The 21,038-nt window shown below is 39.2% G+C and overlaps 1 protein-coding gene across 8 annotated transcripts in view; it reads right to left on the minus strand.

The window, feature by feature from the left end:
• TFDP2 (transcription factor Dp-2) overlaps positions 1 to 21,038 on the minus strand; it is a 218,285-nt gene that overhangs the window by 22,860 nt on the left and 174,387 nt on the right. For 6 of the 8 annotated variants that reach the window (XM_077130301.1, XM_077130298.1, XM_077130299.1 and 3 more), the window contains 3 exons: positions 15,775 to 15,937; positions 5,526 to 5,672; positions 1,371 to 1,439 (listed from right to left, as the gene is read on the minus strand). In XM_077130301.1, the coding sequence (XP_076986416.1) occupies positions 1,371 to 1,439; positions 5,526 to 5,672; positions 15,775 to 15,937 (379 nt within the window). The remainder of the gene's footprint in view (positions 1 to 1,370; positions 1,440 to 5,525; positions 5,673 to 15,774; positions 15,938 to 21,038) is intronic. The other 2 variants (XM_077130302.1, XM_077130300.1) reach the window with 2 other exon arrangements.

A 21,038-nucleotide genomic window follows, 5' to 3' on the forward strand; every position in this document is an offset into this window, starting at 1 on the left:
ATTAAACTCCCCTTTTTAAAAGCCGTTCCATTTCAGGTATATTGCATTCTGGCAGCTTGCAAACTAGAACACCTTTCAACCTATGTTTGCAATGGCACATGACAAATGCATAAAGTGTCCGTTCCAGCATTAGCTCCTCAGACGGTACCCACAGGGCTTTGGGTGGAAGTTGGACACTGGGCACAGTGAGGAGGGAGAAAGGGTTTCTCAGGGCCACACCTCAGCTCTGGGCTCCCCATACTTGGAAAGTCTCTGCTTTGCCTCCTGCTGCTCCTCCACCCTTTCCCCTCCCAATGCCTAAATCACCCCCAGTTCTTTGAAGGGCTAACCTGTCTTCTGTTGCTTCTCTGATTTCTCCATGAATGTAAAAAAATATATACAAATAGAAGCATTTAGAAAGTGAAAAACAAAAAACATCTGGACTATTTATGAGTACTTACCATATTCCGTCCATTAAACAAAGTGAATAATAAGGTTAAAAAAACCCTGCAAGAATATTCGGTACTCACTTTTATTCCTGAAAAGTGGGTCACACCGACAATTAAATAGGGCCTACAATTATTCAAATCAAAGTAGATTTTATGCTGGAGTGTTAACAGTTTTTCATGTAAAGACATTTTGCTGAGAAAAGCAAAAGCATAAAGGCTCTTTGACTTATTTTACAAAGTTTATCTGATTTGATTGAAAATAGCCTCACTGTACTGATTAAAGTAAATTTTTATACCAATTGCAATGACCAAAATAGAAAAAAAAAGCTAGTCCATTTACCCTGTGATTTTACCTCATGTGATTTTATACAAGGGTTCTATTACATTAAAAATTATTCAAATTCTAGACAGTTATCAAAAAAAGTATACCTATAGGGATCCTTTTCAAACTATAAAATTTATTTTTCTCAAATAGAAATGCATTGTTTTGATATTTCTACAAAGCTTACTGAACCATTTAGATATCATTCTGTCATTTATAGATATGTTTTCAAAAGAAACAAGTATTACAGATGAGTTTGATTATTTTACTCAAAGTGCCCAAAAGGTAACTAGCCTGACTGATACTCCAAATCAGAACTAAGGTAAACAAAGAAAGAGCTCAGACACTTTCTACTCAGAGGCAAGACAAGTGTGGGAGTGGGTACAGGTGTGGGGGCAGGTATAGGCCAGGTGTGGGCATGGCCAGGGTGAGGCAGGAGTGAGGGCAGTGAGGGCTGGGCTGGGCTGGAAGGCACAGCCGGTGGGTGGGAAGGGGCTCAGCAGGGTGGGGGCTGCTGGGCTGAGGTCCCAGCGGACACCTCCCAAAGGCATCATAAGGAGAATGTGAGTGGAGAAACAGCCCAGGCAGGGAAGGGGTGGAAGCCGGTGCGGCGCCTTTACCTGCAGGAGAAGCTCTTGCAGCTGAGCCCGCTTCTGCTTTATCCGCTCCATCCGCCTCTGCCTCTCCACCTTTAAACACAGGTCACAGAACGACATTGCGCGTTTGCAGTGGAAGGTGGGGCTTGCTTCTCTCATATTCTCAGGTATCGAGAATTATCCTTAGAGAAACTCAACCCACTTTTTGCTGTAGCACCACTAAAGGCAAGTCATACCTTCTTGGGGGGACAAACAAGCAGCAAGCCAGCAGAACGTGACAACTGTCATCAGGAGTGGAACCTTCCTACTTGGCGGGCAGCGCGTGCGGCTCTCCACCACTGAGACTCTGCTCAGAGCAGAAGTTACAGCTGTCCCCTGGCGGACACTTCCCACGTGTGCCGGCACTCAGTTAGGCACCGTGCACACGTTATCTTAACTCACCTTCCCAGGGACCTAGGACTAAGCGCTGCTGGTATCCATGCTACATGTAAGCAAAGGGGGCTTGGAGGGGTGTAGCGGCCTAAGGTCACACAGCTCCTGACGGCAGAGACAGGACTTGACTCTAAGCCATCGGTTCCAGAGATCCTGTTATTAATTACTTTGCTATGCTACCCTGCAAGAATGAGGCTACATCTCTCTTAAGGGTTTAACTAACTTATAATAGCAGAACTAATACAGAAATCCCATATGTTCAAGTTTTAAAATCCACAGAATTCTTATATCTTGTGGGACAAATTTCCCAGCGTCAAACAATGCCATTTTCCTCAATCGTACCAAGAAAACAGAAATAATGGCCTCAATTTTCTTGATTATGAATTCCTCACTGGCTCTGTGATGGTTAGCAGCTGCATGCACCCCAGAGAAGACGATGCTCTTTTCTCCATCCCTGTGGCACAGTCCTATTGGAGGGAGGGCCTCTCAGTAGGTTATTCCAAGTAAGCTGCGACCACCCAATTCAGGTCGGTCTTAGTCCTCTTACCGGAGCCCTTTAAACGAGGATGGGGGAAAAAAAAAGCCCCAGAGAAGCCAGAGAGGAAGCCACTGAAGGCAGAGGGAGAGAAGGACGAGCAGCTGAGGCCCTGTGCCCTGCTGTCTGACAGAGGAGCCCATACTCGCCAGCAGCAGGTCTTCAGGGAGAAGGCATCGCCTGCCGATGCCTCGAGTCGGACATTTTCATGGCCTAAGGACTTTAAGCTTGTAAATTAATAAATCCCCACTGTAAAAGCCAACCCTTTTCTGGTATATCACATTTCAACAGCTTGAGCAAAACGTCTCTTTTCCAAAAGTCAGTAATACGAAATAATACATTCTCTTGTCCACTCCAGATTATTTCTCATTTCCTCGCCATTCACTCCAATCTGCATGCGAGGTGTCCTCTCGCTGCTCCTCTAGTCACGGACACTTTAGTATTAACTCACTTAAGGTTCACTGTAAAACTTGTAGGGTCTCTAAATTTCCATAGATGTATGAGTGTCCCCTGCATCTGTCGCTCTGACAGGCCAGGACATCACCGGAAGCCAGACACGTCTTCCCCAGCCCCGATCTGCTCCTCCTTCCCACATCCAACTAAAAACAGGGGCGCCGGCCCCCCCTCTTCCCCACTTCTCCCTCTCTCCCACCTCTCCACCACCGCCCTAAGCTTTCACTCAGGCAATCATCAGGTCTCATCTCACTGCAGGTAAAGGGCTCCAACTCCAACTGTCTCCCACCACTTCTCTCCTCATCTTCCTGTTAGTGCCATTTCCCATCTGCTAGCAGAGTGACCCTTTAAATCACATCCTACTCATCTCTCTCTGTAATTCATCAATGACTTCCCATCGTTTCCACGCTCCCGTTTCCACTGCTGAGCACTGAGACTGTCCTTTTCTCCATGCACACACTCTGGTCACACCCAGCTGTGACATGCCCTTGCACGCCTCTGCCCGGAGGGCCCTTACCCGCGGGCGAATCCTCCTGCACCCTATGACTGCGTTCAGGGGTCATCTCCCTGGCCAAGGCCTCCCTAACTCCCATCCAGACACTATACTCACTGTCCCTTTCATAGGCGCGATCACATTTTTTTTTTCTTTTTAGTACTAATATTTTTATTATGACATAAAGCAGTTTTTATACATGTAATTTTACAGTAAAAGCATCTTATGTATAACTGTAGAGAAACCACTTTACAGATAGCCTCCAACATAAAAATGGATTGTATTTTAAAAGTTCATTGAGTTGTTTGATAAATACATTGGAAAATATCTGCTCTGTAGAAAATAGGAAAAATAACATCTCCCAAGCTAGCCCTACAAGCCCATTTAAGCCAAATATTAACTGAATTATACATTTATAAGTATAGTTTGAGTTCTGGGATCCAGAATAAACTTTACTCTTCCCTTTTATCCTTGATTTGTCTGTTATTTTCTTTAGGATAATCCCTATCAAGGTTTTAGCTGTCCCATCCCCTATCCAAAATCATGACATGTTCTGGTTGTCATTAAAGCATGCCCAATATTCAGGTAAAAAAAACCCCAACAAATTAATAAGTTATAATCCACAAGACACAATACAGCGATCACATTTTTTTTGGTTAATTTCTTTTACATTTCTATTCTCCCCAATTAGAATGGTAGTTCCTTGGGGTCAGAGATTTCTGTCTTGTATATTGTTTCATTAAATAAATAGTAGATGCTAATAAATTTTTGCTTATTGAGTCTTTGGTATCACCAGTTTTATATTTTATATCTATCTCTACCAGACAGAAAACATCTTTCTATACCTTCTGATGAATGTCCAGTTTCTTCCCCCATTCACAAGCATAATACCAAACAATTCTTTATTTGCTGGGGAAGAATAGGAACTGAGAAAAACATGAAATCAAGCTTAATTATATCTCCCAAAGCTCAGTTTACTCCATTCACGGCTTTGACAGTAATAGAATCTCAAACCAATTTAGAAATAGTATGTTAACAGAGAACATGCTCAGTAAAGGAAGGCTTCTCCGCGATACTTAAGTCAATCAGTTAATAAATTTAAAAAAAACTGTACACACATAAGTTGAACTCTCTATTCAAGATACAAATGGAATGTTATTCTGTTGCTACTGATTCTAGAATTAAAGGCAAAAGTTCACTTTTCACAACATGTAGAAAATCGTGAAACCAACATACCATATAGGAAACAGTCAACTTGACCCATTTTGGGGGGTTCTTATTTAAAGCAAGCATTTAGTTAAATAACATACCTTTTCTGTGACATGATTCACAAAAAATTTATTAGTAGAGTGCTCAGAATAAAATTAGAATAAATGATCTTTTACCCATTCATTACAGGTTTCTAAGGAAATATTTTTAGGAGAACAAAGACTAAGCAGAAATTCTCTGTTCCTCAGAAAGATTCAAAAGAGAGTCTTTCTAATGTTTACTAATTGACCCTAAAACTTCATCACTTTCCACAGCAAATGGAGATCAAATTCACCGTAGGAACGTGATCTGATCTGCCTGTAAGGACGTTCACATCTCTGAGATGTTATGTGAGCATCTCTGTTACAATATGGAAAACTTTCTATTTTTTAAGCTTTCCCTAAGAAATATGGGTTCTTTAAAACATTGTTTTCTAATCAAAAACAAGAATTTATTATAAGAAATGCCTTTATTAAATGACTTTATTAAAAATATTCGATGGAAAGCTGATTTAAAATACTATTTTTAAATTTTAGTTCACTTTTTCTTAAAGTTTATTTATCATTTAAATTTATTTTATTTAATAGAGTGTATCACTCCTCATTTGTATTCTGAGAAAAGAAGACAGATCTCCAATACCCAGAAATTATTTCAGTATGCCTGGCTTGGTAGAATATAATATTATTTTTAAGTTAATATGAACATATTATATAAAAAGAAGAATAAAGAGGATTAGATTTTAGTTCCTGATTTTCTACTATCTAACTTAGGGTATAACTTCAGGGAGGTCAGCTAAATTTTATGTCTCTGAGTTTCATTATTTACAAATAAAGACTATATCACTAAAGCTCCTTCCAGTTCTAAAATTCTATATACAGAGTTTCTTTTTCTTTAAGTAACATGGTACAGATGAAGAAACATATATTTTGATTTATCATATTATTATAATTCTAGATTAAAATGCTTCTGACATAAAATAACCTTAACTCCTATCTGAAAACAAATTTTTCTCACTTACCTCCAAGTTTTGACATTCCTGAGCAGAGTTAGTAGGCAGGCCAATCCACTTGATTTCTTTTTTTTCCTTTGAAATTATGTTCATTGCCATTAACACATTTAAAGCATCATAAACTCTTCTCCTAATGTTCTTCTGATCATAAGCCTGCTAAAAGTTTATTTTCTTGAGTGATAAATTTTTAGGGTTAAGATATTTGAATTAAAGTAGAATTTTCTCCTAAGTTTGTCAAATAAGCCTGCTAATAACATAAGAGAAGAAACATGTTCAAATTTTGGCGAGATAGTAAATGGCAGCTCTTCATGTAAAGCATTGTTTTTACAGCTTTAAAAATCAGAAACTCAAATATACAGTGGATGAAAATTAGTGAGTTTAGTGAAAAACAGAAAGAAACTAAATAATTAACGATATATTCACTAAAAAATTTTATACATACATTACAAATGTTTATGAATAATAATGTAGACATTTTCATGATAAAACTAAATAATACAGGAAACATGTATATTGACAACATGATTTCAACTATATTAAAATCCATTAGAAGGAAAAATAGTAAGATTTTTTTTAAGTGTTTGTAATTCTTTATATAATAAAATACATTAAGTTCTTCACAGTATTATAATCAACCTGAGAGGGGAAAATGGGATTAAAAGCTGATTTTAGCTCTCAAGGTAAGGGTCCACCTTAGTGAAAAAATTAGACTTATTACTAATAGTAGTAATTTATTATTTAGCACTTATTATGTGCTACGCATAGCTATATGAGATAGGTAATGTGATCATTAATGTACAAAGACAACCCTGGCAGCCAGCTATTTAACGCATCTGAAGTTGGCAGTTGTCTTCTCATTTGACAAATCAGGCATAATAACTACATATTACACTTCAATGTGCAAAAGCGAGCCAGACAGCCAGCCCTGTACTGCATCAGACCCACCTCCATCCAGAGAGGAGTCTTTTTTTGGCTGGCGCCTTAATGTCCAACTGGCTGAGGAGTATTCACGGGGCATGGGACTCTGCTCCGCGTGCGCCTGCAGCCGGGCGCCGGGAGCCGACCTCTCGGCCCCAGGAAACACCTTCCCCAAGGTGCGCGTCAACACTGCGGCCTTGGGTTTGACCCACCGACAGCAGAAGAAGCAGCCACAAGAAATCTGTCCTTGATCGCTACTTCCTACAATAGCAAACTAGATTACCTGAAATCCTCCTTTACAAAAACACTATGAAAATACACTAGATAACCATCTATATGCATAACTGGGCTCTCAGAAAATAAGGAAACGCTCGGGGAATAAAAATAAAACTAGCAGTGATGGTCAAGGGAGAGACTGACACAGAATGGGGATGAGGAAGTTTCTAGGGTGATGAAATTGTTCTATATCTTCATAGGGATTTTGGGTTACACAGTTGATACTCTTGTCAAAACTCAATGAATGATTCACATATGATTGGTGCATTTCATTAAATATAAGTTTTATTTCAAAAGAAAAAAGGCACACAAACACGGAACACTTGTTAATGGGATGACATCTGAACTTTTAAAGTGTTTAGGAGTGACGTTTGCAACTTACCTTAAAATGTATCGAAAAAAAAAAAGACCAATGGATAGTTGGACAGATGCATAATAAAGAAGGAAAATAAAATGTTAATTGTAGAATCTACATGGTTGGTATATGGGTGTTTAAGGTAAAATTCTTTCAACTGTTAAATTTTCAGAATACAACATTGGAGAGAAAGCAAAGAATAAGTTGACAGTCAGAATGGTAAGTAGAACTGAAACTTAGGTTTCTAAAGGGCCTCAGGAATAAAAGTGAGGTCTTTGGATTGTAGCAACTGCTTCACCAGAAATTTGTTAGAAATGTAGACTCTCACCCCAGAACTGGAGGCTCAGAATCTGCATTTTAACAAAATCTTCTGTGTCTGCAGGCATGTGAAAGTCTGAGAAGTACTGCTCCAAGACTTCTGCTGGCTGTGGTGACCTAAAGACTTGATTTAACAGCCCTGGAGAAATGGGAACAAACCCAGAGGCTGCACGGCTGGGGAGTGGAAAACTGTAGTGAAGACAGCCGCCGAGAGCCGTGCTTCTTAAGACATGCACAGGGTGCTCAAGAAATCTGTCTCTGGGCTCTGGGTGGGAGCTGGGGTAAGTAGGAATAAAAAATCCTCCCTCAGAATTTGTAAACAGCACTTTTGCTCTCAAAGGGTTGAGGATTTAAATTTATACTAGCTTTATGTTCATGGAGACTATAAGCTAAAACTTTAACTGGTTCCTGGTAGGTAATGTCCATCCTTGGCAAATACTATCATAAAGCCCCTTTTGAAGAATTTGCCTTCAATCCAAGCTGCCCATGATTCCTACAGATAAAACCCCACAAAACCTAACTTCAAAATCCCAAACTACAAAATATACAAGGAAATAAGCCATAACTAGGCAAGACTCAGCAGGAATCCCCCCAAGCAGAATCAGATAACGAGGAACATTACATAATGGAATTAACACACACTGAACAAAAAATAAGTAAAATTAAGTGAAATTTTCTAAGTAAATGATGAAATGGATATCATGAGAAAAGAATAAGATTTGATTAAAATAGACCAAACAGAATTCAGAAAAACCAAATAGAACATCTAGAAATAAAAAAGTAGGGAATGAATTACACAGTAGATAAGGCACAAATGAAGAAAGTATTAGTGAACTGTAAGATTAACCTGTAAGAAGTACAGAAATTTTCAAAAAGTTGCATTGTGATCTCACCTCTCTCCAGAACTACCACAACCACCTCCAAATAAGAAGTCTTGCCTAAAATCTTCATCTCTAATCTGATTTCTACTCTGTAGTCAGCATACGAATCTAATGTCACTTTCTCTACTCAAATTCTTCATCGGCCCCAATCACCTTTACCATCAAAGAAAGCTCAGTTTCTTTACAAATCTACCCTATGAAATGGCCCCTGGCTTATCAATTTAGCTTTATGCTGGCACTCCTCATCTCAACGATAGTGACCAACTTCTAACTCTGCAAACATACCAGCGGTGCTGGTTTGAAATTACATGTCAAAGAAAAGCCATGTTTTCTTTCCTAATCCAATCCTGTGGAGGCAGACCTATTCTTTAGGGCGGAAACTTTGATTGGATTGTTTTCATGGAGATAAGATAAACCCAGTTGTGGGTATGCCCTTTGATTAGATTACTTCCATGGAGATGTGTCGTGCCCAATTGTGGGTATGACCTTTTGTTTAGATGGAAATGTGACTCCATCCATTCAAGGTGGGTCTTGACTAGTTTACTGGAGTCCTATAAAAGGGGAGACATTTTGGAGAAAACACAGTTGGTAGAGAGCCAACAGATACACAGATATTCAGAGATGTTTGGGGTGCCAACAAAGAGAGCAGACGCCTAGACATGGACGTTTGGAGATGCAGAGCCCAGCAGACATTGCCATGTGCCTTCCCATGAGGTGCTAAGCAAGCCAGAACCCAGAGCTGTGCCCCAGAGGCGCTAAGTGAAGGCCCACAGATACTTAGAGAGAAAACCACTAGAATCAGCAACGGAACTGGGAACAAGGAGCAGTAGACACAAGCCATGTGCCTTCCCATGTGACAGACACTGGCCTTCCTTGAATCAAGGTATCTTTCTCTGGATGCCATTTTTATGGCCTTACAACTGTAAACTCATAACTTAATAAATCCTCTTTAAAAAAGTCATTCCATTTCTGGTATATTGTGTTCTGGCAGCTTTAACAAACTTAAACATTAGGGTTTTTCACACTTCTGCTCTGAACAACCTCCTACTTGTTCTATTAGCAATTACACTCATCTTCTAAGTCCCAGCTCAAAGGCCACTTTCTTTGTGACAGTGTCTCACACAGTATAAAAAGTTTCCCAGCAGGCCTGCCCAATCAAGATGAGAGGCTTCAGGTTTCCATCCCCCCATAAAAGCTCTGAACAACCATCAAGAACTGAGAGCAACAACTTTCTCAAAGCCTCAGAAAACAGTTAAAGGACTGCAGTAACAGGGTGAGGGCTGAACCAATAAAAAGGCTATTTAAAAGTGGTAGGATCTCGGTCTACCCTTGATGACCCCTCCCTCGTGCCTCACTGGCTCAGTGCAGAGCCAGCCCCACTCTCTGCTCCCAGCATGGATCCCAATCCCAGCTCCAGAAGGAACACAGTAACCCTCGGGTACATACTGGGAGCACGTGTCTGGCCCAACTTGTCTGGTGGTGGCCTGAGGGACTTGCAGTCCTGGATGTAGAAGCCAGCTCACCAGGTTCTCCTGCAGAAGGCGGTGGGACAGCAGTCACGTCATGCCGCCTGGCAAGGGACTACTGAATGCAGGACACAGAGTGCAGTGCTCAGGACTGTGTGGAAATGATTTCCTAGGGAAGTGGGAACACTAGGAACCATGTCAGGAGGGGAATTCCTAGGGCTTGCTCAAGACAAGGCATGTGCAGAAAGGATGGGGGTGCCCTACGCTTTGGCCTGGAGCTGTTCTTTAAACTGAGTTTATGGAGAAGTCCTGATGGAGAGCCCTCTCACAGGCCAATCCACAAAGCCTGGGAAACAGTTTTATTATTTTCTTTCTTCTTCTCTCCCCCCCTTTTTTTTTTTTTTGCTAGCTCCTGGAATTCAAACAAATCTCAGGCATCACACTAGCTGGAACAAGTGTGAACAAGGGCTCCAGAGTCTAAATTCCAGCAATAATATATTAAAACATCAAAATGTGCAAGTTTCAACAAAAGATTACATAACATACATAGAAACAAGAAGCAACAGGCAGGCAAAGGAAAAGATGAAAACGTTAATGAGGAGGGTCAGACCTGAAACAAGGACTTTAAAAAGCTGGTCCTAAATGTGCTCAAAGAGCTGAATGAAAACTTGGACAGAGAATGAAAAGAAATCAGCAAAATGACAGATGAATTCAAAGACAATATTACTAGAGAGATGAGAATTATGATTAGGAGCAAAATAAGATGAAGACCACAGAAACAGAAATTTAAAATTCCCTTGAGCATTTCAATAGCAGATTGGAAATGGCAGAAGCAAGAATCAGTGAACGTAAAGATAAGAGATTGAAATCACACATTCTGAGGAGCATAAAGAGGAAAAGAATGAAGAAAACTCAATGAGCCTGAGAAATTTGTGGGACATGATCAAGCATACCAAAATATTTTGGAGTCTCAGAAGGAAAAGAAAGAAAGACAGGTTAGAAAAAAATATCCAAACAAGTAGCAGCTGAAAACTCCCAAATTCAACAAATGTCATGGATATATATACATTGAAGGCACTAAATTCCAAGCAGGATAACCCAAATAACCATGCTACGTTATAATCAAACTGTCCTTCCTCTAAGATCTAAAAGGCAAATGCATAAAATGTAATGATAAATCAGCAGTTTTCGACTCATAATGTATAAAAATGTAAGGACTATACAAATGTGGAGAACAGAGAGGTACAGGAACACAGTTCACGTATGCTATTCAAGTTTTAAGTTGGAATCAAAGCCTATGAGACTGTTATAGGTTTTGGATGTTAAATTAAGTCTCATGGTAACTACAAAGTAAAGATGAGAGGATATACAAACTCGTAGAGACAGGGGTCAGAGCAGGGGGAATGGGGAGTTAACGCATAATGTGTGCAGGGTTTGACAAGTTTTAGTAACGGAAGGCGGTGAGGGCACTGCAGCACTGTGAGTGTGGTTTATCCTACTGGATGGTACACTTGGGAGGGCTTGGGAGAGAAAGACTATGCTGTGTTTTCAAATGTTTCCACAATTGAGAAAAAGAAAAGAAAGAAAGGGAAACTAAAGAGATAATGACAATTAAATGCAATTCATGATATTGGATGGGATCTAGGAATAGAGGAGAAAAGGCTCAAAAGGTCATTATTGGGATATAAGGAAAAAACTAGAATATAGATATAAGTTTTATATCAACATTACATTTCTTAAACTTCATAACTGTATTTTAGGTGATTGCATAAGTGAATAGCCTTGCTTTTAGAAAATGAACATTAAAGTATTATGTGTTCAAAAAGTATGAGAGACCAGGGTTTGATTCCCAGTGCCTGCCCATGCAAAAAAAAAAAGATGTGTGCAACCTGCTCTCAAATTTTCAGAAAATAGGCAGATTTAGATGGAGATATATAGATATTTAAATAGATAAATAATAGATACAATGATATGGTAAAAGTGGCATCATGCTAAAATTGGGGCTCTGGGTACCTAGAGGGGAGTACGGTGGAGTTCTCTGTATGGGATTTGCATTATTCTTGCAACTGCCCTATAGGTTTGAAATTACTTCATAATAAAAAGCTAGAAAAAAGTTCCCAGAAGTTAAGTGTTCTCTGTCATATGCTGCCACTGTACTTTGAATATACTTTCCTGAGAGCAATTTCTTTTCTATATTGCAAATGTGCTCTAGAATATGTCTGTCTACTAGACTGAAAATCTATAATGGAGGGGACCATGTTTTTCATCTTTATTTCTTTAATGCATCAAGTAATAACTATTCACACAGAAAGGTAATGATGAACAAGTGAATTGTATGCATTATTTCATTTAATTCTCACAATCTGTGAAGTAGGAACTATTCTTAAATCCATTTACTGATGAGAAGTCTGGGACTCAGAGAGATTAACTAATTTACCCAAAGGTTAATAGGTGATTATGATCCCACAGTTGACGTGACATCACAGTCTCTGCTCTTAACCTGTCTTCTTTATATGAATCCAATAATTTGATGACATGGAAATTTCCTTACTTTCATAAGATTCTTTGAAAGAAAAAATGATAATGATAGATAAAATACCACTCTTTATATTGGGGCCTCGAAGTGCTACAACTTGAATTAAGGGTGAATCTGAAGCTCACTTCAATTCCTCTCAATTACTGACACAGAATTAAGGTGTCTTGGACTACTGATGTCCTTAGCTATCTGCCAAAAACACAACAAATCCTCTCTGAAAGAAGATATCATATCCTAGGGCTCAATTTATTTCTACATGTACAACTATGGGCAGAAGGCAATGAGACAATGTGACTAAAGCCCAAGAAAAACAAAAGCCAATGGAAAGAGAACCTGAGGAAATTCAAGTAATAGAATAAACAGACACAATCTTCAGAGTAACTATACTTTCTATGCTCAAGCATATAAAAACAAGACTGAGAATTTAGCAGCACATTTCAAAAAAAGCAAAATGAAATTCTAAAATTGCAAAATATGACCTTAAGACTTAATGAATGGCTTCAATAATGTTTTATTTAAACAGAGCTATAGAGAGAATTGATGAACTAAAACAGAAAGTAGAAGAAAATATCACAATGAAGTTCATTAGACAAAAAGCTGAAAAATACAGGGAAAAAAGGTAAGAGACGTAAAATATAAATACAGCAAAAAGTTCTAATATATGTTTAACTGGAGTTCCAAAAGAGGAGAGAGGACATAGGGTAGATGGAGTACTTGAAGAGACAGATAAAGACTAAGAATTTTCCAAATTTGATGAAAGATACTAAGCTACAAATTCAAGAAGCTCCATGAATCACAATCATGAAAAACTCAAAGAAAACTACTCTTAGGCACAACACAGTAAAACTCTGAACACCAAAGGCAAAAAAAAATCATAAAAGCAATTAGAGAAAAAAACAATATAATTTTTTAAAGAAGAACAATTAGAAACATAGGTGACTTCATGACAAAAACAATAGGAACCAGAATACAGAGACATTTTCAAAGTGCTGAAAGAATTCTATATCCAATGAAAATATCCTTCAAAAATAAAGATGAAATAAAGACATTTTCAAACAATATAAAACTAAAAGATTATGTTACCAGCAAATCTATATTAAAAAAATACTAAATGGGTGCAATGGTGGCTCAGTGGCAGAGTTCTTGCCTGCTATGCCGGAGACCCAGGCTTGATTCCCGGTGCTGGCCCACGTAAAAAACAAAAAACAAAAAACCTAAATGGCCTTTTTCAGGTGGGAGACAGATAATTCCAGATGGGAGCTTGGCAATGTAGGGTGGAATGAAAACCCACTAAAAGGGTAAATATGTGGGTAAATCCCAATTAATACTGACTACAGAAAATAATAATAATGTCTTTTAGGGTCTAGAATGAATAGAGAACTAATATACTGGACAATAACAGAATATACACCAAAAGGGAATAAAAATGAAGTTTAAGTCTTCTAGTGTCTTACACTGTCTGGGAGGCAGTTAATGAACTCATTTATTTTGATAAAACTTTTATAAGAATGCATGTTGTGTCAGTTTGAATCTGTTGTGTATCCCAGAAAAGCCAAGTTCTTTAGTCCTCACTCAGTATTGCTGGGTGGGTTCTTTTTTATTGTTTCCAAGGAGATGTGATCCACCCAATTGTGGGTGGTAACTTTTGATTAGATGGTTTCCATGGAGATGTGTCTCCACCTGCACCAGTTTGAAAGTACTATGTACCCCAGAAAAGTCATATTCTAGTCCTGAGTCAATCTTGTGGGGGCAGCCATTTCTTTTAATCCTGATTCAATACTGTAGGTTGGAATCTTTTGACTAGACTTTCTCCATGGAGATGTGACTCACCCAATTGCGAGTGTGACCTTTGATTAGAGGCAGATGTGACTCCACCTATTTCAGGTGGGTCTTGATTACTTTACTGGAATCCTTTAAAAGAGGAAATATTTTGGAGAGAGCCAGAAATGGCAGGCGCCTACAGAAATGATAGAAGCCCCAGAGCTGGCAGAAACTTAACAGGAGAGATGACATAGGTGCAGACACATGGAGAACAGAGACACAGATGTTTAGAGATGCTGGGAGCCCAGCCAAAAACACCATGAGATGTTAAGCAAGCCAGAATTTGGCGAGAGCCAAGGGAAGCCAAGAGAAGAAACCTAGCCCCAGAGAAGCAAAGTAAGGAATCCCACAAGGACAGAGACTAAAGCAACAGAGCCCAGGAGCAGGGGACCAGCAGATGTCAGCCATGTGACCTCCCAGCTGACAGAGGTGTTCCTGATCCATCAGCCTTTCTTGAGTGAAGGTAACCTCTTTTTGGTGCCTTAATTTGGAAACTTTCACTTCCTTAGAACTGTCAAATTGTAACTTACTAAATTTCCCTTTATAAAAGCCATTCCAGTTCTGGTATGTTGCATTCTGGCAGTTTGCAAACTAACACATCTCCCATTCAAGGTGGGGTTGCTTACTGGAGCCCTTTAAGAAGGAACCATTTTGAAAAGAGCTGAAGTGCCAACAGAGCCGCACAGCCAGAACCTCTGGAGATGCAGAAGGAAAACGCCCCCAGGGCAGCCTTAGGAAATGAGAGAAAGCCAGCAGCCTTCAGTATGTGCCCTCTCACCTGAGAAAGAAACACTGAACTTCACTGGCCCTTTGCTTGGCATTAAGGTCTCTTTCTCTGGATGCCTTAATTTGGACATTTTCACAGCCTCAGAATTGTCAACTTGTAACTTAATAAATTCCTTTTTAAAAGCCATACCATTTCTAGTATATTGCATTCCAGTAGCTTACAAACTAAAGCAGATTCTAGCACCAGAGAAGTGGAGTGCAAATGGAGTTTGCAAATACCAAACATGTTGTAATGGCTTTGCAGATGGATAAGGGACAGATTCTAGAAGAGTAGTGAGGAGCTTGACAGAGAAGGTCTAGAATGCTCTGATGAGACTGCTGGTAGAAATGTGGACACTAACGATACCTCTGATAAGGCCTTAGACAGAAATGATGCACGTGTTATTGCAAACTGGACGGAAGGTGACCCTTGTTTCAAAAAGGCAGATAAACTTGCAAAATTGACTACTGGTTTTGAATGGAACAGGCATATATATATATGTTTTTTGTATGATGTATGGTGAGGTCACATTTCATTATTTTTCCAAGTGAGTATCCTGTTATAGCAGCATCATTTGTTGAATTTTCGTTTGTTTTTTGGGAAGTGCACAGACCAGGAACAGGCTGATTTTAAAAGTTATGAACTTGGATATTTAGCAGAGGAGATTTCCAATATGGAAAGTGCAGCCTGGCTTCTCCTTGCAGCTGATAGCATAAAAGAACGTTTTCTAAAATAAAAAAAACAAAAATCAATAATACTTGCCCCCTCCCCCACAACAGAAAACATGGAACTTTCAAGTAAAGGAGGAGTTGGGGATTCCCTAGCCAGTATAATTCCACACATCCATGACACAGATGACCCAAAGCGGTAAAGTGTTGCATAACTCATCATAATCAATGTAAAAATTCAAGATCTACCTACCGAATCAGCTGCTAAATGGTTATTTGAATTGGTGAACTCTGCTACCAGCTCATCAGCTACTTCATTATATGATGTTGTTCCTTTCCGCTGAACTTTCTCACACACTTTCATTGAAAAATGCCTCAAGCCTTTTCCATTTTTATCTCCTTTTTTGCTTCGTTTACTGGAAAAGAAAAAACTCTTTATATTGCATTATACTTAGAAACTTCTTTCACAAAAATCTATAAAATAATACAAGAAGGTAATATAATTTTTGCCTAAAGTGATAATATTTAAAGTTGAACTACAGGTGAGGAAATGTTTTTAAACCATAAGCTAGAGTACTTTCCTATGCATACTGTTCATTAATTTAACAAATATTTATGACCACTTATTTAATATATACCAGGCACTGTTCTAAACACTGGGAATAAATCAAAGGGAAAAACCCTGGCCTTACAGAATTGATACTCTAGTCAACGCTTCCTTTTTTGTATTCTATATATATTACAGGATTTTTTTCCCCCTAAAATTAAAAGTATCATTATTCTGCTTCATATATGTACTCAATCTTTAATAGGATGTCATTGGTATTAATATTTGATCTAAATCTTCAGTTACTTTGTTTGCTTGATGCCTAGGCTTAAACCTTGATAATCTATCTTTAAATTTTTCTGCCTAAATATTAGTTCTACTAATATCTAAGTGTTGGCTGTATGAGAAGAACTGTGTTAGAGATCAGAAGAACAAAAACAAAGGCAAAATTCTTTCCTTCAAATTAAATTTGGGGACAAAACAGATGCACAATGACAGATAACTGCATATAATAAAGTGCCAAGTCAGAGTCACCCACAGTGTCCCGTGATGCTCGGGTGGAAGGACACCTCGTCCCACCTAAGGGACAAGGCCCTGCTGGGGAGTCATGAAGGATGAGTCGGTCAAGCGAAGGAAGTCAGAAAGGGCTTTCAGGCAGGAGACTCAGCAGTAGTAATTCATGGAAGGGTGAAACAGTGGTTCGGGAGAGAGACTTACAAACAGTGCAGGAGTACCAGAATATAAAGTGAAAGGTAAGAGATGAGGCAGAAAAGTAGATAAAGGGCTGCGCCTTAAATGCCATGCAAAAAACCCCTGAACTTCATCATACTCCATCAGTATAATTAGGTGTATTTATATTATTTATTATAATATATATTATATGCTATTATTTATAACACACACACACACACATATATATGTATATAAAACCTGTCATGTATCTTAAATCTGATCAGGCCTCTAGCTCTAAGCACCAGTTTACAGGAAATACAGAGAACAGCAGAACACGTTCAACTACAGGGGAGCTGCACAGCAAATCTTCAGCATTTCTCTTCAGAACACATAATGTGGTTTCTTTGACTTAGGAAGGGCAGAAAAAGGAGGAAGGCTGTTTTAGTTTCCCAGATGCTAGAACAAATACCACACAATGGGTCGGCTCCAACTATGGGAATCTGCTGGCTCACGGTTTTAAAGCTAGGAGTCTAAAACCGAAGCGTCGGTGAGGCGGCTTTCTCTCCAGAACCGGTGTTGTGGCTGCAGGCACCCTTGGTCCTTGGCTGTTCCCTCACCTGGCACAAGGCCAGTCTTCTCCTTTGCATTCCAGGTTCTGCTCATCTGCAGCTTCTGGCTGCTACCCGGGCTTCACTCTCAGTGTCCACCGTCTTTACTTGTAAGGACTTCAGCCGTGCTGCATTAGACCCAGCCCACGCGGTATGGACACACCTAAGCTAATAACATCTGCAAAGCTCCTATTTACAAATGTGGTCACACCTACAGGCTGGGTTTGAGACCTGAATGTGCCTTTTGCGGGGGACATAGGTCGATCCCCAATAGAGGGGGACAAGGAGAGACGGAAGGAGAGAGGAAGACAGAAGACAGAGAGGGAAGGAGAGGAACCTGTAGATAGTAAAAGAACTGTCAATCTATTTAAATTCCGATTCAAACAACTGTAAACTGACACACGCAGTAACACCACCACAGGACACTGGGAGAATGGCAGAAGCAGCAGCATGCTTCCAAAATCTCTCAAACCTCACATGAAAACAGAACAAGGAGACACCAAAACCAAAATCCCTGTGACAACATTTATAACCAAACTAGATAACAACGTGCCCCATCCCACCCAGGGTATAAACCACCAGCAGCCAAGAGGCCTGCAAGTAATGTCTGTGGGCAGAAAATGAAGTATCAGTGGGTCTGCACTGAGAAGAGGACAGCCCCAAAACACCTAACAGGAGCGTGCTGGAAAGCGCAGCAGGTCAATCTGAGAGCAGCTGTTGAGATGGGGGAGGCAGGAGGTTCTCCACCACCAGCTGAGGGCAAGGGGCCCAAATTAAGTACTAAAGTTACCAGAACAATCCAGCCTGCCTTACTCCCCAAAAAGATTCAAGGGAAAATGGCAAATATTGGAGGTAGGCAGAAAAATTGTTACTACAGATAATGAGAGTATCTGAAGATGAAAACAAAAGAAAGCAATACAATAAACAATGACTGCTTTAATTCAAGAAAATGTTCACAAAACAATAAAAAAAGATTCAAAACTACCTATTGCAGAGGACAGCACATACTTGAGAATATCAACCTAGAATGAAAAATACCAAAATATTCTAGTAAAATTACTGGACTTCAAAGAAAAAGAATTCTTTGGTCATCTAGGAGAAAAAGAGCTTCTGATTTTTCAACAACAATATGTATGCCAGAAGAAAATAAATGTATCTGAGGAACTGAAACAAAGCTTGAGTCAAGAATTTTGTATCTAGGAAACCTGACTTAATTCAAATATAAGAGGCACAAAAACTCACAGAATTTTATTCACATAAACCTATTCTGTGGAAAGCACTAGAGAACAAGTTTCAAACAATCAAAATGACTAGGGAGACGCTGGCATAAGGTCTGGTGATGAATATTAAATATACCTGTAGAGGTAAGATTAAATAAGAAGGAAAGAATATAGTAGCATATGATGGCTAAGGTTCCAATAATGCAGATAAATACAAGTATTTAAAAATGGGAAGAAATGGACAGAGCAAATGCAAACTTAAAAAAAAATGTTTTCATTGGTGATTAAGTATTAGTATATAATATTGTTTGGGACTAGTGTATGTAATATGGGATAAAGGCAATGGATTATTATCATATATACTACTTCTGTCACTCCCTTCACCCTGTTTGTCCAAGTCTAGTGCAGGAAATGCACAAGATGAATCTGGAACACTTTCCTTCCGTGAAATAACAAGGAGGCTGTCAGAAGGGCATCACCAAGCACAACAAGATCCCACTGGCTTAAGGTGGGAGAATTTGAGCTTTAATAGTGATGATAATTGCAACGTATGAAAACTATTAAGTATTTTTAAATCCATGAGTTTATAAAGATATATCAAAAAGGGAAGAATTGGTCACCTTTAGAGAAAAATAGGAACAAATTCATCATTTTGAAAACTGATAAATAAATGGAAGGGATCAAAAGTTCTTCTGTCTTTCCTGTATGAACTGTCCCTCCAAGTAACCAAACAGTTCATGAGGAAAAGTGTTTTTATAGGAAAGTGGTTAAGTAATAAATGAAAAGGAAATCACAGAATTAGAATGCCATTTGTAACCAATAATGAGTTAATAGATACAGGCCTTAAGCATTAGTGGTGTTCATTTTATAAAGAGAGAGATAATCGAACTTTTGGGCTTCGTAATGTAAGAATGCACTACAACATCACTCTGTTCAGACCCCTCAAACTTAATGCCAAACGTCAGGAAATGCAGAGGAAAGAGCACATGATGAGCTGCACACGAGTATGCAATCAGAAAAATCTAGATTCTGGGATACTTTACAGGTTAAAGAGCCAAGTTCTTCAATAGATAAAGCACGGGGAAAAGAATGGGACAGAGGGAAATCTAGATATTAGATGAGATGTAGAAGGCATATTGTTGTAGTTTGCTAAACTGCCAGAATGCAACACACAAGAGATGCATTGGCTCTTAATAAGGGGATTTATTTAGTAATAAATTTACAGTTCTTCAGAGGAAAGGGAGCTAACTTTCATCTGAGTTTCTCTCGTACATGGGAAGGCACCGGGTGACATCTCCTGGCTTCTGGGTTCCAATGGCTTTCCCTGGGGCAATTCCTTTCTGTGTTTCCAAATGTCTGGGCTGAGCTGCCAGGGCTGAGCCGAGGTGTGCTGAGCTGCTGAGCTCTCTTCTGACCTCTCTTTTTAAAGCCTCCAGCTAATCAAATTAAACCTGACTCAGTGCGAAGGCACTCCCCTTCGCCGACTGCAGATGTGATCAGTCCTGGGTGAAATTCACATGCGAAGATCTAAGTCCACAGCCACAGAACCTCATCACCTGGCCATGGTGACACCTGAACCAACCACCACACACAGCACCAGTTTTCAATGGGCAATACGAAAGTGTAGGGACTAAGGATGCACATTCGGGTGATAAAACTATTTTAAAATGCAAGGAATTAATCACCATAAAAGTCAAGATAATGGTTACTGATGGAAGAGGGGTGGGGCTGTGATTGGGATGGGCACAGGTCTTGTGGGGTTCACTTTGTGATGACGATAAGAGTGCTCGCCTTAGAATAATTCGTTAGTTATGCTTTTGTTTGGGGGGAAAGTTCTGTATGTATTTTATTTTACAAATAAAAATCAAAGCAAACAAATAAGACATTTACATCATTTGAGACAAGTGGAAATTTTGAACATGTTGAATATGTGATAATAAGGGGCTACTGTTAATTTCCTTGGGTATGATGATATTATTTATGTTCAAAAGGAGTCTTGAGATATAGATATTTATGAATGAAATTATATATCTGGCACTTGTCTCAAAATAACATAAGACGGGGGTATACTCAAAAACGAGATTTGCCAAGAAATGATTATTGTTGAAGTGCAGAGATGGGCCCCCAAGGGAGCTCATGGCACAGCTCTAATATTGGACATTCACTAAAACAGAAAGTTATTAAATTTAAATAAAGAAGAGAAAAAGGGTAATCCCAGTACATCCTTGATTATTTACATAGGTTTAGTTCTTGACTGTCTATGCTCAATCCAGCCTTCTGAGGAAGGGCTCCTTCTACATCTCAAGACCACATTAATACGGAGGAGAATTCAGCCTGTACAATAACATACAATCCTGACCCCACTGTGGAACTCATGTAGGTGACAGCACCTTCCACCCAGTTACCCGAGCCACAAACACCACCGATTCATCCAATGCTCCGCTCACTCCATTCTATCTAATCATCTCAT

Source organism: Tamandua tetradactyla, chromosome 15 (assembly GCF_023851605.1).
Source record: "Tamandua tetradactyla isolate mTamTet1 chromosome 15, mTamTet1.pri, whole genome shotgun sequence".
In the NCBI taxonomy this organism is placed as follows: domain Eukaryota; kingdom Metazoa; phylum Chordata; class Mammalia; order Pilosa; family Myrmecophagidae; genus Tamandua; species Tamandua tetradactyla.